Raw genomic sequence first — 14,058 nt, 5'->3', positions numbered from 1 at the left:
CTTTTACTGCTATTGTTTCTGTTACTGTTACTGTTACTGCTACTGCTTCTCTTATTGTTTCTGTTACTGTTACTGTTACTGTTACTGTTACTGTTTCTGTTTCTGTTACTGTTTCTGTTACTTTTACTGCTATTGTTTCTGTTACTGTTACTGTTACTGTTACTGTTTCTGTTTCTGTTTCTGTTTCTGTTACTGTTTCTGTTACTTTTACTGCTATTGTTTCTGTTACTGTTACTGTTACTGCTACTGCTTCTCTTATTGTTTCTGTTACTGTTACTGTTACTGTTACTGTTTCTGTTTCTGTTTCTGTTACTGTTTCTGTTACTTTTACTGCTATTGTTTCTGTTACTGTTACTGTTACTGCTACTGCTTCTCTTATTGTTTCTGTTACTGTTACTGTTACTGTTACTGTTTCTGTTTCTGTTTCTGTTACTGTTTCTGTTACTTTTACTGCTATTGTTTCTGTTACTGTTACTGTTACTGCTTCTATTATTGTTTCTCTTACTGTTACTGTTACTGTTACTGTTACTGTTTCTGTTTCTGTTTCTGTTACTGTTTCTGTTACTTTTACTGCTATTGTTTCTGTTACTGTTACTGTTACTGCTACTGCTTCTCTTATTGTTTCTGTTACTGTTACTGTTACTGTTTCTGTTTCTGTTTCTGTTTCTGTTACTGTTTCTGTTACTTTTACTGCTATTGTTTCTGTTACTATTACTGTTACTGTTACTGTTACTGCTACTGCTTCTCTTATTGTTTCTGTTACTGTTACTGTTACTGTTACTGTTTCTGTTTCTGTTTCTGTTACTGTTACTGTTTCTGTTACTTTTACTGCTATTGTTTCTGTTACTGTTACTGTTACTGCTTCTATTATTGTTTCTCTTACTGTTACTGTTACTGTTACTGTTACTGTTTCTGTTTCTGTTTCTGTTTCTGTTACTGTTTCTGTTACTTTTACTGCTATTGTTTCTGTTACTGTTACTGTTACTGCTTCTATTATTGTTTCTCTTACTGTTACTGTTACTGTTACTGTTACTGTTTCTGTTTCTGTTTCTGTTACTGTTTCTGTTACTTTTACTGCTATTGTTTCTGTTACTGTTACTGTTACTGCTACTGCTTCTCTTATTGTTTCTGTTACTGTTACTGTTACTGTTTCTGTTTCTGTTTCTGTTTCTGTTACTGTTTCTGTTACTTTTACTGCTATTGTTTCTGTTACTGTTACTGTTACTGCTTCTATTATTGTTTCTCTTACTGTTACTGTTACTGTTACTGTTACTGTTACTGTTAGTGTTTCTGTTTCTGTTTCTGTTACTGTTTCTGTTACTTTTACTGCTATTGTTTCTGTTACTGTTACTGTTACTGCTACTGCTTCTCTTATTGTTTCTGTTACTGTTACTGTTACTGTTACTGTTTCTGTTTCTGTTTCTGTTTCTGTTACTGTTTCTGTTACTTTTACTGCTATTGTTTCTGTTACTATTACTGTTACTGTTACTGTTACTGCTACTGCTTCTCTTATTGTTTCTGTTACTGTTACTGTTACTGTTACTGTTACTGTTTCTGTTTCTGTTTCTGTTACTGTTTCTGTTTCTGTTTCTGTTACTGTTTCTGTTACTTTTACTGCTATTGTTTCTGTTACTGTTACTGTTACTGCTACTGCTTCTCTTATTGTTTCTGTTACTGTTACTATTACTGTTACTGTTACTGTTACTGTTACTGCTACTGCTTCTCTTATTGTTTCTGTTACTGTTACTGTTACTGTTTCTGTTTCTGTTTCTGTTACTTTTACTGCTATTGTTTCTGTTACTGTTACTGTTACTGTTACTGTTTCTGTTTCTGTTTCTGTTTCTGTTTCTGTTACTGTTTCTGTTACTTTTACTGCTATTGTTTCTGTTACTGTTACTGTTACTGCTACTGCTTCTCTTATTGTTTCTGTTACTGTTACTGTTACTGTTACTGTTTCTGTTTCTGTTTCTGTTACTGTTTCTGTTTCTGTTTCTGTTACTGTTTCTGTTACTTTTACTGCTATTGTTTCTGTTACTGTTACTGTTACTGCTACTGCTTCTCTTATTGTTTCTGTTTCTGTTTCTGTTACTGTTACTGTTTCTGTTACTGCTACTGTTACTGTTACTTTTACTGCTATTGTTTCTGTTACTGTTACTGTTACTGCTACTGCTTCTCTTATTGTTTCTGTTACTGTTACTGTTACTGTTACTGTTTCTGTTTCTGTTTCTGTTACTGTTTCTGTTTCTGTTACTGTTTCTGTTACTTTTACTGCTATTGTTTCTGTTACTGTTACTGTTACTGCTACTGCTTCTCTTATTGTTTCTGTTACTGTTACTGTTACTGTTACTGTTACTATTACTGTTACTGTTACTGTTACTGCTACTGCTTCTCTTATTGTTTCTGTTACTGTTACTGTTACTGTTACTGTTTCTGTTTCTGTTTCTGTTACTGTTTCTGTTACTGTCACTGTTACTGTTACTTTCTCTGTTACTGTTACTATTACTGTTAGTGTTACTGTTACTGCTACTGCTTCTCTTATTGTTTCTGTTACTGTTACTGTTACTGTTACTGTTACTGTTTCTGTTTCTGTTTCTGTTACTGTTTCTGTTACTTTTACTGCTATTGTTTCTGTTACTGTTACTGTTACTGCTACTGCTTCTCTTATTGTTTCTGTTACTGTTTCTGTTTCTGTTACTGCTACTGTTACTGTTACTGTTACTATTACTGTTACTGTTACTGTTACTGTTACTGCTACTGCTTCTCTTATTGTTTCTGTTACTGTTACTGTTACTGTTACTGTTTCTGTTTCTGTTTCTGTTACTGTTTCTGTTACTGTTACTGTCACTGTTACTGTTACTTTCTCTGTTACTGTTACTATTACTGTTAGTGTTACTGTTACTGCTACTGCTTCTCTTATTGTTTCTGTTACTGTTACTGTTACTGTTACTGTTTCTGTTTCTGTTTCTGTTACTGTTTCTGTTACTTTTACTGCTATTGTTTCTGTTACTGTTACTGTTACTGCTACTGCTTCTCTTATTGTTTCTGTTACTGTTACTGTTACTGTTACTGTTTCTGTTTCTGTTTCTGTTACTGTTTCTGTTACTGTCACTGTTACTGTTACTTTCTCTGTTACTGTTACTATTACTGTTAGTGTTACTGTTACTGCTACTGCTTCTCTTATTGTTTCTGTTACTGTTACTGTTACTGTTACTGTTTCTGTTTCTGTTTCTGTTACTGTTTCTGTTACTTTTACTGCTATTGTTTCTGTTACTGTTACTGTTACTGCTACTGCTTCTCTTATTGTTTCTGTTACTGTTACTGTTACTGTTTCTGTTTCTGTTACTGCTACTGTTACTGTTACTGTTACTATTACTGTTACTGTTACTGTTACTGCTACTGCTTCTCTTATTGTTTCTGTTACTGTTACTGTTACTGTTACTGTTTCTGTTTCTGTTTCTGTTACTGTTTCTGTTACTGTCACTGTTACTGTTACTTTCTCTGTTACTGTTACTATTACTGTTAGTGTTACTGTTACTGCTACTGCTTCTCTTATTGTTTCTGTTACTGTTACTGTTACTGTTACTGTTTCTGTTTCTGTTTCTGTTACTGTTTCTGTTACTTTTACTGCTATTGTTTCTGTTACTGTTACTGTTACTGCTACTGCTTCTCTTATTGTTTCTGTTACTGTTACTGTTACTGTTACTGTTTCTGTTTCTGTTTCTGTGACTGTTACTTTTACTGCTATTGTTTCTGTTACTGTTACTGTTACTGCTACTGCTTCTCTTATTGTTTCTGTTACTGTTACTGTTACTGTTACTGTTTCTGTTTCTGTTACTGTTTCTGTTACTTTTACTGCTATTGTTACTGTTACTATTACTGTTACTGTTACTGTTACTGCTACTGCTTCTCTTATTGTTTCTGTTACTGTTACTGTTACTGCTATTGTTTCTGTTACTGTTACTGTTACTGTTACTGCTTCTCTTATTGTTTCTGTTACTGTTACTGTTACTGTTACTGTTACTGTTTCTGTTTCTGTTACTGTTTCTGTTACTTTTACTGCTATTGTTTCTGTTACTGTTACTGTTACTGCTACTGCTTCTCTTATTGTTTCTGTTACTGTTACTATTACTGTTACTGTTACTGTTACTGCTTCTCTTATTGTTTCTGTTACTGTTACTGTTACTGTTTCTGTTTCTGTTTCTGTTACTGTTTCTGTTACTTTTACTGCTATTGTTTCTGTTACTGTTACTGTTACTGCTACTGCTTCTCTTATTGTTTCTGTTACTGTTACTGTTACTGTTTCTGTTTCTGTTTCTGTTTCTGTTACTGTTTCTGTTACTTTTACTGCTATTGTTACTGTTACTATTACTGTTACTGTTACTGTTACTGCTACTGCTTCTCTTATTGTTTCTGTTACTGTTACTGTTACTGTTACTGTTTCTGTTTCTGTTTCTGTTTCTGTTACTGTTTCTGTTACTTTTACTGCTATTGTTACTGTTACTGTTACTGTTACTGCTACTGCTTCTCTTATTGTTTCTGTTACTGTTACTGTTACTGTTTCTGTTTCTGTTTCTGTTACTGTTTCTGTTACTTTTACTGCTATTGTTTCTGTTACTGTTACTGTTACTGCTACTGCTTCTCTTATTGTTTCTGTTACTGTTACTGTTACTGTTACTGTTTCTGTTTCTGTTTCTGTTACTGTTACTGTTACTGTTACTGTTACTGTTACTGTTTCTGTTTCTGTTTCTGTTTCTGTTTCTGTTTCTGTTTCTGTTTCTTTTTCTGTTTCTGTTTCTGTTTCTGTTTCTGTTTCTGTTTCTGTTACTGTTACTGTTACTGTTACTGTTACTGTTACTGTTACTGTTACTGTTACTGTTTTTGTTCCTGTTTCTGTTTTTTTTACTGTTACTGTTTCTGTTATTGTTATTGTTAGTATTGTTATTGTTAGTGCTGTTATTGTTAGAATTGTTATTGTTAGTATTGTTGGACCGTGTGGAGTTTAATCCAGGGAGTAATCGGGTGCTTTGAAATTATGAGCATGATAACTCCCTAAAGTGTGCAACAGGAGGTCGTTTAACGAGGGTTTGTTTACCTTGAATATTTTCAACATCGAGTTGATTTGTTAGTGAACATGGAATCACTTCAAGGCAATCACGATAAACATATTTATTTATGTCTTTGAATGTTTTTATCACTCGTCACCTTCCATTTCGGACTCTTTTCATTTTTATTCACGGGTCTTTAATTTTGTGATTTATTTGCAATCGCAAAAATCGCGAAATTAAAGACCCAGGAAATTAAGTTCCAATAAGGTATTGTTTTATTTTCACATTGTTTTAGGTCCCCTTTTAAATTCTTAAATATTTTTACCTCTTATCTTACATAATTTATTGCATTCTACCATTCGTGACATTTTAAACTATTTCTTACTGTTAAAAAAGACATATTTTATAATTTTTTAACTCGCACTTAAAATGACCCCGGAGTGGTCGAGAAGTGGTGATTTTTTATCATTAGCTTCTATTACAAAAAACATATTTTAAATATTTTTACTTACACTTAAAAATGACCTCAGAGAGGTCAAAAAGTCGTGATTTTTTATCAGTAGTTTTTATAAGTCACCCTGTCTTAATATTGCCAATCATCATTTTATTAGGAAACTATAACAATGTTCTGTTTGAAACCTGATGCAGTTTTTAATTTGATATTGATTTGATATAATGTAAGTTTCACAGCCCTGAGTGAACCTACCAAAAATGAGATTTCTCGCAGCTTCCATTATTTAATCTCCTTGAAAGAATTTTCCCCCCATTAAAACAACATTAACTTACACGTAATGGCAATACTAAAACATTATACACGCATGTTCTGACACTGATTGTGTCCTGATATGTAGATGCTCTAATTCAAACTCATGGAAGTTTAACAAGGGGGCAGGAGCAGTGGAACATACTCTCTTTGGAAACAAACTTTTAAGTTTGCTCTTAAAAGAGCCCTCAAAAACCTACCAAAAAGGCTTGCTTAATAGCACCATTGTCTGCAATATTTTCTCCAAGAGTTTGGATACCATTAAGCTGTAACATGAGAAAATGTACAGAAGGTAATGTCAGTATAGTGTCAAAGTAGTCATTTTCGAGGAACTATAGCTGCACTAATTACATTGGCTTGTGACAGAAAGGCATTAACAGCAAATGTACGCAAGAATCAAAAATAGTTCAGTAAGGCTTGAAAAATAGAATTTGCCCTACTGTTGCATATAAGTAGGCCTTAATAAAAGTAAAAACGCTATGTAGTTTTTTTCTTCAAATATCTTGGTATTTCCGAGAAAAAGGACATTATCGGTTTCACGTCCAGACATCAATCTAACGAGTTCTAACTGGACTCAAAATTGACCATTTTCATTCGATTCGCATTTCGCAACTATCGAGCACAGAAAAGTTGTAAAACAACCAACTCAATGCAGAACTATTCCTTGTCCAAAAAAGCCCAGTTTCAAGAATATTGGATTTATCTAACTATTTAGCAGTAAACAAAACCAAAGTGTTCTCCAACAATGAGCTCGTCAGTCGGTGAAAACAATTGTCATTTTGACCGTGTGCCATGCCTCGGAATTCCAAAAGATTTTAGATTCTATCTACACTAGGATAGGTCTTTCAATATATGTAAAGTTTGGTTTGGGCAAATGATTAGGCACTCGTCAAAACATTATTCAAATCATACACAAAAAATTTAAAATAACCCCAGCTGTCAAATGCGTGACAAAAAGTGCTATCATCGATTTTGTCATTAAATCACTTCAATTCGAAGTATCACAGGAATATCAGCACACTTAAGCATAAACCAACATATATATGTTTACCTTAGATGGGTCATCATGTCTTGACTGTCAAACAACATTCCTATCTTGCCATTTCAACGGTGTTCCATTAGGTTTGCATAACCTGAACGCATTCGTCTGGTGATTTTGAATTCCCCAAATCGCTCAATATTACCAAGTTCCTATGTTCCTATTCCTGTGTTTTCCGTTTTGTTGTTCGGTACAATCATTCAACCTGCTATCAGGTAGAAATCCCCAGTAATTAGCAGTGACAAATAAGCCGCAATCTTCGATGGTTCCGCGTCTCTTAATTGCATATTGTCCAGGAAAAGTCTTTGCGCTCAGGTCAGGGTAGAGTGGGAATTATTTCCGAAAGAAAAAGCGTTAGAATTTTTCCAATATCTCGATGTTAGTTCCAATTCAGAGCACCCCTTCTTACATAAAGCGATAAAATGCTACACGCGAATCAGGTCTTTGTGGCTTACAATTCAAACAAAGAAAAGTAACTCTGTTAAAAGCTCTGAAATCCCGACCCTCACCCCCATGTAAAATATGTTGTAACGTTCAGTCAAAATGGAGGACTTTCAAACGTCTTCAAAATGGAAACCCGAAAGTCGCACGTGGAATAACGCTTCAGCAGTTACTACTGGCTTAAACAAACGACACAAAGAACACAGATGGATGATACATACATGGGACTTGGCAGTAACTGTTTTTCTTCAAAGTCGGATATGAGTACTAACAAAACATCGCTGAAAATTATATGCAGGGAAAGAATCAGTTTGCAAGATTCAGGATATTACGAACCGAGGTACGTGAACATGCTATTATTATGTGTATGTCATTTATACTGTTTGGTAATGCTGACGTTTCGAACTGAAGTAATATGCCGATACGATGATAATACTTTTGGTCACGCACTCGGAAGCTGCTTGCCTGATTGTGTCTTTTGTGAACTCGTGATTTTGAATAATTTTTTGACGAGTGCCTAATCATTTGCCCAAACTGAACTTTACATATATTGAAAGACCTATCCTAGTATAGTTAAAATCTAAAATCTTTTGGAATTCCGAGACATGGCACATAGTCAAAATGACAATTCTTTTCACCGACTGACTAACTCAATTTTGGAGAACACTCTGGTTTTGTTTACCGCGAAATAATTAGATTAATCCAATATTCTTGAAACTAGGCTTCTTTATGCAAGGAACAGTTTTGCAATAAGTTGGTTCTGTTACAACTTTTCTGCGCTCAATAGTTGCGAAATGCGAATCGAATGAAAATGGTCGATTTTCAGCCCAGTTGGGACTCGCTAAATTGCATGAAATTGAGTCTGAAAGTTAAATCGTAAATGTCGCTTTTCTCGGAAAGACAAAACTATTTCAAGGAAAAAAACACAGCATGTTTGCACTCTTGCTAGGGGCTAGCAATATGCAAAATGGGAGCGAATTTGAGCTTTCTAGCCTTGCCGAAGAAATTTGATTTTGTTTGATTTTTGTGGGCATTTGTTCTTAAACAGCAAAATGAAACCGAAAAGTATAAGTAAATTACAGTTACTGCAGCCAACCAATAAAATATTTTACAACTTAGCCAATCAAGGAATGTAAATTTGTTTGAGGAAGCCATCTTTTCCAAAGTTGAAGGCAAACAATATTCAAACGCCAACTTGTCGCATTGCTTTTACTTCTTTCAGGTTTTGGAAACCAAAGTTTTCAAGGCCATCATGTTCTCAAACCAACACTCTGTTCTTCACCATTGCTTTGACTTCATATCAGCTCTTCCACCCTGGCTTGTTTCTCTCATTCTCAACGGTCCTTTTCCAAGTGGTCTTCGACTTTTGGTGCCCCCTAGTGTCATTAATATCCTCTCTCCTGAGTACGTGTCCTAACCAGTTCCACCGTCTACGTCGTGCCTTGCAGCTTAATTAATTTGTTTCTGCCGTTTCAACCACTCTTGCTATCATTCTTTTTATCCATCTAATCCCTAATGTCCCTCTCGAGCACTGGCATTGGAAACTTTCATTGGTCTCAGTAATCTTCCATACTTTACAGCCATGTAGCAGGACTGAACTTAAGCTTGAATAGGCATATCTTGGTTCTTGTTCCTATTTCTCCGGCTGCCCACACTTTCCATAGTCTCTGGAATGCACCATGTGTCATCTACAGTCTGTTCTTAATATCATTACTGCTTCCAACCTCTTTGTCTAAAGATAGCTCAAATTTTTCAACATCCTCCACTTCTTCATCATTCACCATGATGCTCTCCCTGATACTAGCATACTCAGTCCAAAGTGTCTTGTGTTTCCCGTTAAGTTAAAGGCCTACTGTGGCTGCTCCCTCTGTCTGTCTCCCAGTCTTCTCAGGTAAGTCATTAAACTTTGATGACAGTTGTGTAATGTTGTTCGTCAAATAGAGGTCCTCTGGAGCTGTTCACTGTCTCACTTTGAAGTGCTACTGATCCCATCTCTTTCCGCCAGTGGCCCTGCTTATCCTCAACACTTCAATTTCAGTATGCCTTCATCTTCTTGGCCACTTGCGTTGTCCGTGTGTCCTGTACCGTGGCTCTTACGTTCCAGTAACTGATGGTCGTCGGTTGCTAGGGGGCTACTCTTGGGCCTATTGGTCTTTGGACTTCCCGTTAGCTTTGGCCCAAGAACATCATTACAACCCAGCAGTAAGTCCCCCAGTTTATGTTGTATTGTTGCAAACACTTCCCATTAGTGTAACAGCTAGCCCTTTCATGATGCGGGGTAGTTAGCCCCCAACCTGGAGGACCATGGAATCACAATGTGTCTGGTCTCTACCCTTTAAACTGTTTGGCATGGGTGACACTACCATGTGTGCAAGACTCAAGCTAATCTATTTTCACAGATGCATCAGGTGCACTTGGTTATGGGGGAATATTCAAATCCACGTGGTTTTCTGGCCCCTGGGAGCACCACCAAAAATTGGGAGAGCCAGGTATTAGCATTGCCTGGCAAGAATTATGTGTTCTAGTGGTTGCGTGCCATTTGTGGGGTGAACATTTTTCCAACAAGCGAATCCTTTTTTATCGCGACAATGAGTCAGTGGCTAGCATGGTCAACTCCAAACGGTCTCGTATACCAAGGGTCATGGATTTAGTTCGTCACTTGACCCTTCTAACTCTCAAATACAATATCTACATCTAAGTTCAACACATCGCAGGCAAAATAAATGAAATCGCCGACTCCCTTTCTCGCTTTCAGTTCAAACGATTTCGTATGCTGGCTCCGTATGCAGACCCAAGTCTGTGCCCGGTTCCACAGGAACTTTTACAAATCTGAATGCTGACATTCAGCGGTACCTTGGACTATCAATCGCAGCCTCCACCAATCAGACTTACAGTTCAGGGGAAAAGCAGTTCTTGGATTTCTGCCAGTTATACAGGCCAACAAATCTACCGATGTTTCCAGCCAATGAAGAATTATTAATGAAATTTGTTGCATATTTAGCTCAATCTATAAAACATTCCTCGATAAAATGCTACCTTGTGGCTGTTCGTCACCTTCATATCCGTATGGGTTATGAGCTTGATCTGAAAAAATTTGTGCGCCTTCAATTGGTTTGCCGGGGAGTCAAACGCTCTCAAGGGGATCATACTAGGGTACGACTCCCTATAACTATCCACCACCTGCACCTTTTTTATGCTCTCTTAGCAGTTCCCTACACCAAAAATTTTGATTCACTCATGGTCTGGACTGCTATGACATTAGCCTTTTTTGGTTTTCTGAAATTGGGTGAACTCACATGCAACTCAAAATTTTCACCTGAGATTCACCTTGCCCCGAGGGATGATCGGTTCTTCCCTCACCAGGGCAATCCTGACTTTATGAAATTGAACGTCAAAGCCTCCAAAACAGACCCATTCCGCTCTGGCCAAACCATCACTATAGGGAAAACTGGCCTACCCCTCTGTCCAATTTTGGCCATGCAAAAATACCTGCAGGGAAGAGACACCTCCTCCGGGCCTTTGTTCATATACTCCTCGGGCACACCCTCACTAAAACAGCCCTAGTGTCAGAAACGAGGGCCCTATTGTCCCGGTCATGTTTCAATTCTTCCCATTACGTTGGGCATAGTTACAGAATTGGGGCTGCCACAACAGCAACATCAGCTGGGCTCCCCGCATGGCTAATTAAAACGATCGGTAGGTGGTCATGAGACCGTTACAAGCGGTACATAAGAGTTCCTCATTCTATTTTATCTGACGTTTCAAAAACCCTCGCTAGTAAAACACATCTTTAGCCCAGTCAGTTACAAAGTCCTTAATGGGAGAATTTTAAAACAAAATAGATGTATTTACACTGTACTTAAGTCCTTTGTGCCCCAATGTCAACACGCATTTTCTCCTCTCTGGCCTCCAGCATTTTTATTTTTATTTTATTTCAATTTTACCAACTATTTCTACCCACAAGTTATGAGATTCACTCCCATCATGTATATGTGAGGGGACATTAGATGTTGGTCCCATTGGTGCTCAAAGGGTTGAAGCACCTGCATATATTTCTAAGCAACAAAGTTTTGAGATTTGATTTTATTTGTAACATGTACATGAGTGTACTGTTTTTATCGTCTATGGGGAATACACCTTTTGTGTATTTGGTGGGGATGAAGTGCTCCCATAGAGGTCACCCTTTACCCCATAGACTCTTATTATTCCTTAACCCGGGGGATTCGACCCCTAGAGAGGATTATGAACTCTCCATACCCTGGGGGATTATTACCCCCTAGAGAGGATTATCACCTCTCTCTGAGTATCCTGGGGGATTATCACCCCCTAGAGAGCATGATCACCTCTCACTCAGTACCCTTGGGGGAATATCACCCCCTCTTGAGGATTACCACCTCGTACTGAGTACCCTGGGGTATTATCACCCCCAGGGCGATCCTTACACCCCTAGGAAAAAGTGACCTAGAATTCTTCATTGGAGTGCTTCATCCCTTACCCCTTTTCCCCACAAATGTTATGGTTGTGTTGTTTCTTTATATATAATTATAGTAAGGGTTATGGGTTAGGAACATTAATCTATTTTACTGAAAATTCAACTGAAGTTAAATTTGTTTTTAATTTGCACATGTGTTTGTAAAGTTACGTACCTTTTTCCCATAAGCTTCAAAACTTGAATACTGCTTTATGAAACAGTGTGATTTCTTTTCAAAGGCTTCATTAGATGAGTTTGACCACCAGTTAACAAGATCACCATCCTTGTTGTATTTGCGACCTACAAAAATATAATTGAAACATACTCGCCTTTAATGGTATAGTATCCTTTCAAAGCCTAACACAGGACCAAACATTTTAACACCTCAGTGTAGAAAAATCTTCATACAAACAAATGAATGAGCAATAATTCAAAGATATATAAAGTAGAAACATATTATCTACAACCTAGCATATGATCAGACTTGACCAAAATGCAAACAAAGAAACCAGAAACTGTAAGGGACCGCATACGATAAACGCTGCCAACGTAGGATCTACAAGAGATCTGATCAGCCAAAAGAAAAATGTTGCGATCCTACTTTATCGGTTCTTGTCATGTTGGTGTCTCGAAACGTTTTTCACGTAGTATCAGTCTTGCAGTCTATTGTTTGTCTTCAAACAAAGAAATCATTACTCATGCACCAGTCGAGGCCTGAGACAAATCAAAACAATTAAGTGAACAAAGATTTGATGATTCAGAACTGATGAAGTTCCTATTAGGGTTCTGGAAACCAACACACACACGGAAAGATTAGATGCAAAGTGTAGCTACCAACAAACTCAAGGTCACAATGAAATGACAAGGTCTCAGGTGCCCAGTGCAATGGTTTACCTTAAATTGTACGCAAGGGAAAATGAAGAATTCTATCACCTAAATTATATCATCAGTATACTCAGACCACAAGATACCAGCAATGGGGTAAGCTATTCTCCATGTGACACTCAAAGCAAGGTTCCACCCGGTAGAATTCCATATTATTGAGCATATATACAGCCACGTCGATAATTGGTCTTCAAACATGGCATGAGTTTGAATCAGTTAGGGAAATTAGCACGACTGATACAGGGCAGTCGTTTTGAGGCCTACCAAAGTGTTGTGTTAGCTTACATGAAGTATTGTTCGAGTTAGTTACGTGCGAGAGGCCTGTTGGTTATTAAGTAAACACGTGTTGTTCACTGAAGGCTATTAGGGACCTCAAGCACCGACGACGAATGGGACGACGACGACGAGTAAAACTGTTGTAGGACTGGGTCGAGGACGTCGTTCACGGAGTAAAAACCAAGTGCGAGTAAATGTAAACAGAGCTGTGTAAACATCTACCTAAAACTATCGAAAAATTTTGTCATGTCTTGCTTTCACGAACTCCAAGACCTGTTTCTCTTGGGCTACCGAAACGGTTCTAACGATGACAACAAATTTTCAGTCCTACATGAGGAATTGATGTCGAAAAATCCCGATTTCTCATACGAAGAACATAACAGGTTTTCACTCGAAGAGATGAATGATGCCCAACTGTTTTCGGCCCGATATAATCTAAAACGACCTTCACGATATAAAATTCTATCCTAAAAACATAAGCGAAAGCCTACATGTAGATAGGAACCAGAAGAAAATAAAATACAGTCATTTTTCAATTTCTGAATTCATTTAATTTTCTACTTTCGCTGACAAGCAAATTCAACAACGGACAAATCGACAAACCCAAAGTAATGTTATTAGTAAAGATTTCTACACCAAACTCGTCGTAAAATCTAGTTAACACGAAGTTTAGAAGTTAAATAAATAACCAACTGTCATTTCAATAGTTTGATATACATTTTCGGCCTGAAACACTGCGTAAATAGATTAATAATTACTCTCGTTCGCTCAGGACGGCAAACCTGACGTTTTGACGTCCTAAACTTCACGTAGACGACGAGTCTAGCATGCGTAGTAGCGCGGTACGGAGAAATTTTACTTCCGGTCGTCGTCCTCTGGGCTTGTCGTCGTCGGTGCTTAAGGTCCCTATTGTAAGCTCAAATAACACGACATGGTGGCAGCGGGAAGTTCCCAAAAACCTTTAAACTGAAGAAGAATCAGACAAAACGGAAATATGGGAGACGAAGGTCTACGCGAAGCCGGAATTCAAGCTTAACAGTCTCAAGTAGTTGAAGAGCCGAACGAAGCTGGCGCTCACCCTGCGCAATCAGCCGCACAACCGCAAGTCGCCGCAGCTGTAGAGCAGCCCACGGTTCAA

The 14,058-nt window shown here is 37.4% G+C and overlaps 2 protein-coding genes across 2 annotated transcripts in view; both read right to left on the bottom strand.

The window, feature by feature from the left end:
• LOC145482722 (ATP-dependent DNA helicase Q1-like) overlaps positions 1-11,900 on the bottom strand; it is a 361,760-nt gene extending 349,860 nt beyond the window's left edge. Inside the window, exon 1 of the mRNA XM_081461364.1 lies at positions 6,451-11,900. The gene's annotated coding sequence lies outside the window, so the exon portion shown is untranslated. The remainder of the gene's footprint in view (positions 1-6,450) is intronic.
• LOC145482674 (endothelin-converting enzyme homolog) overlaps positions 1-14,058 on the bottom strand; it is a 237,657-nt gene that overhangs the window by 63,678 nt on the left and 159,921 nt on the right. Inside the window, exons 15-16 of the mRNA XM_081461309.1 lie at positions 11,935-12,059; positions 6,009-6,074 (exon numbers count right to left, since the gene is read on the bottom strand). Of these exons, the coding sequence (XP_081317435.1) occupies positions 6,009-6,074; positions 11,935-12,059 (191 nt within the window). The remainder of the gene's footprint in view (positions 1-6,008; positions 6,075-11,934; positions 12,060-14,058) is intronic.

This window comes from Orbicella franksi, chromosome 3 (genome assembly GCF_964199315.1).
Source record: "Orbicella franksi chromosome 3, jaOrbFran1.1, whole genome shotgun sequence".
Classification (NCBI taxonomy): domain Eukaryota; kingdom Metazoa; phylum Cnidaria; class Anthozoa; order Scleractinia; family Merulinidae; genus Orbicella; species Orbicella franksi.
This window is presented reverse-complemented; position numbering and strand designations above follow the sequence as displayed.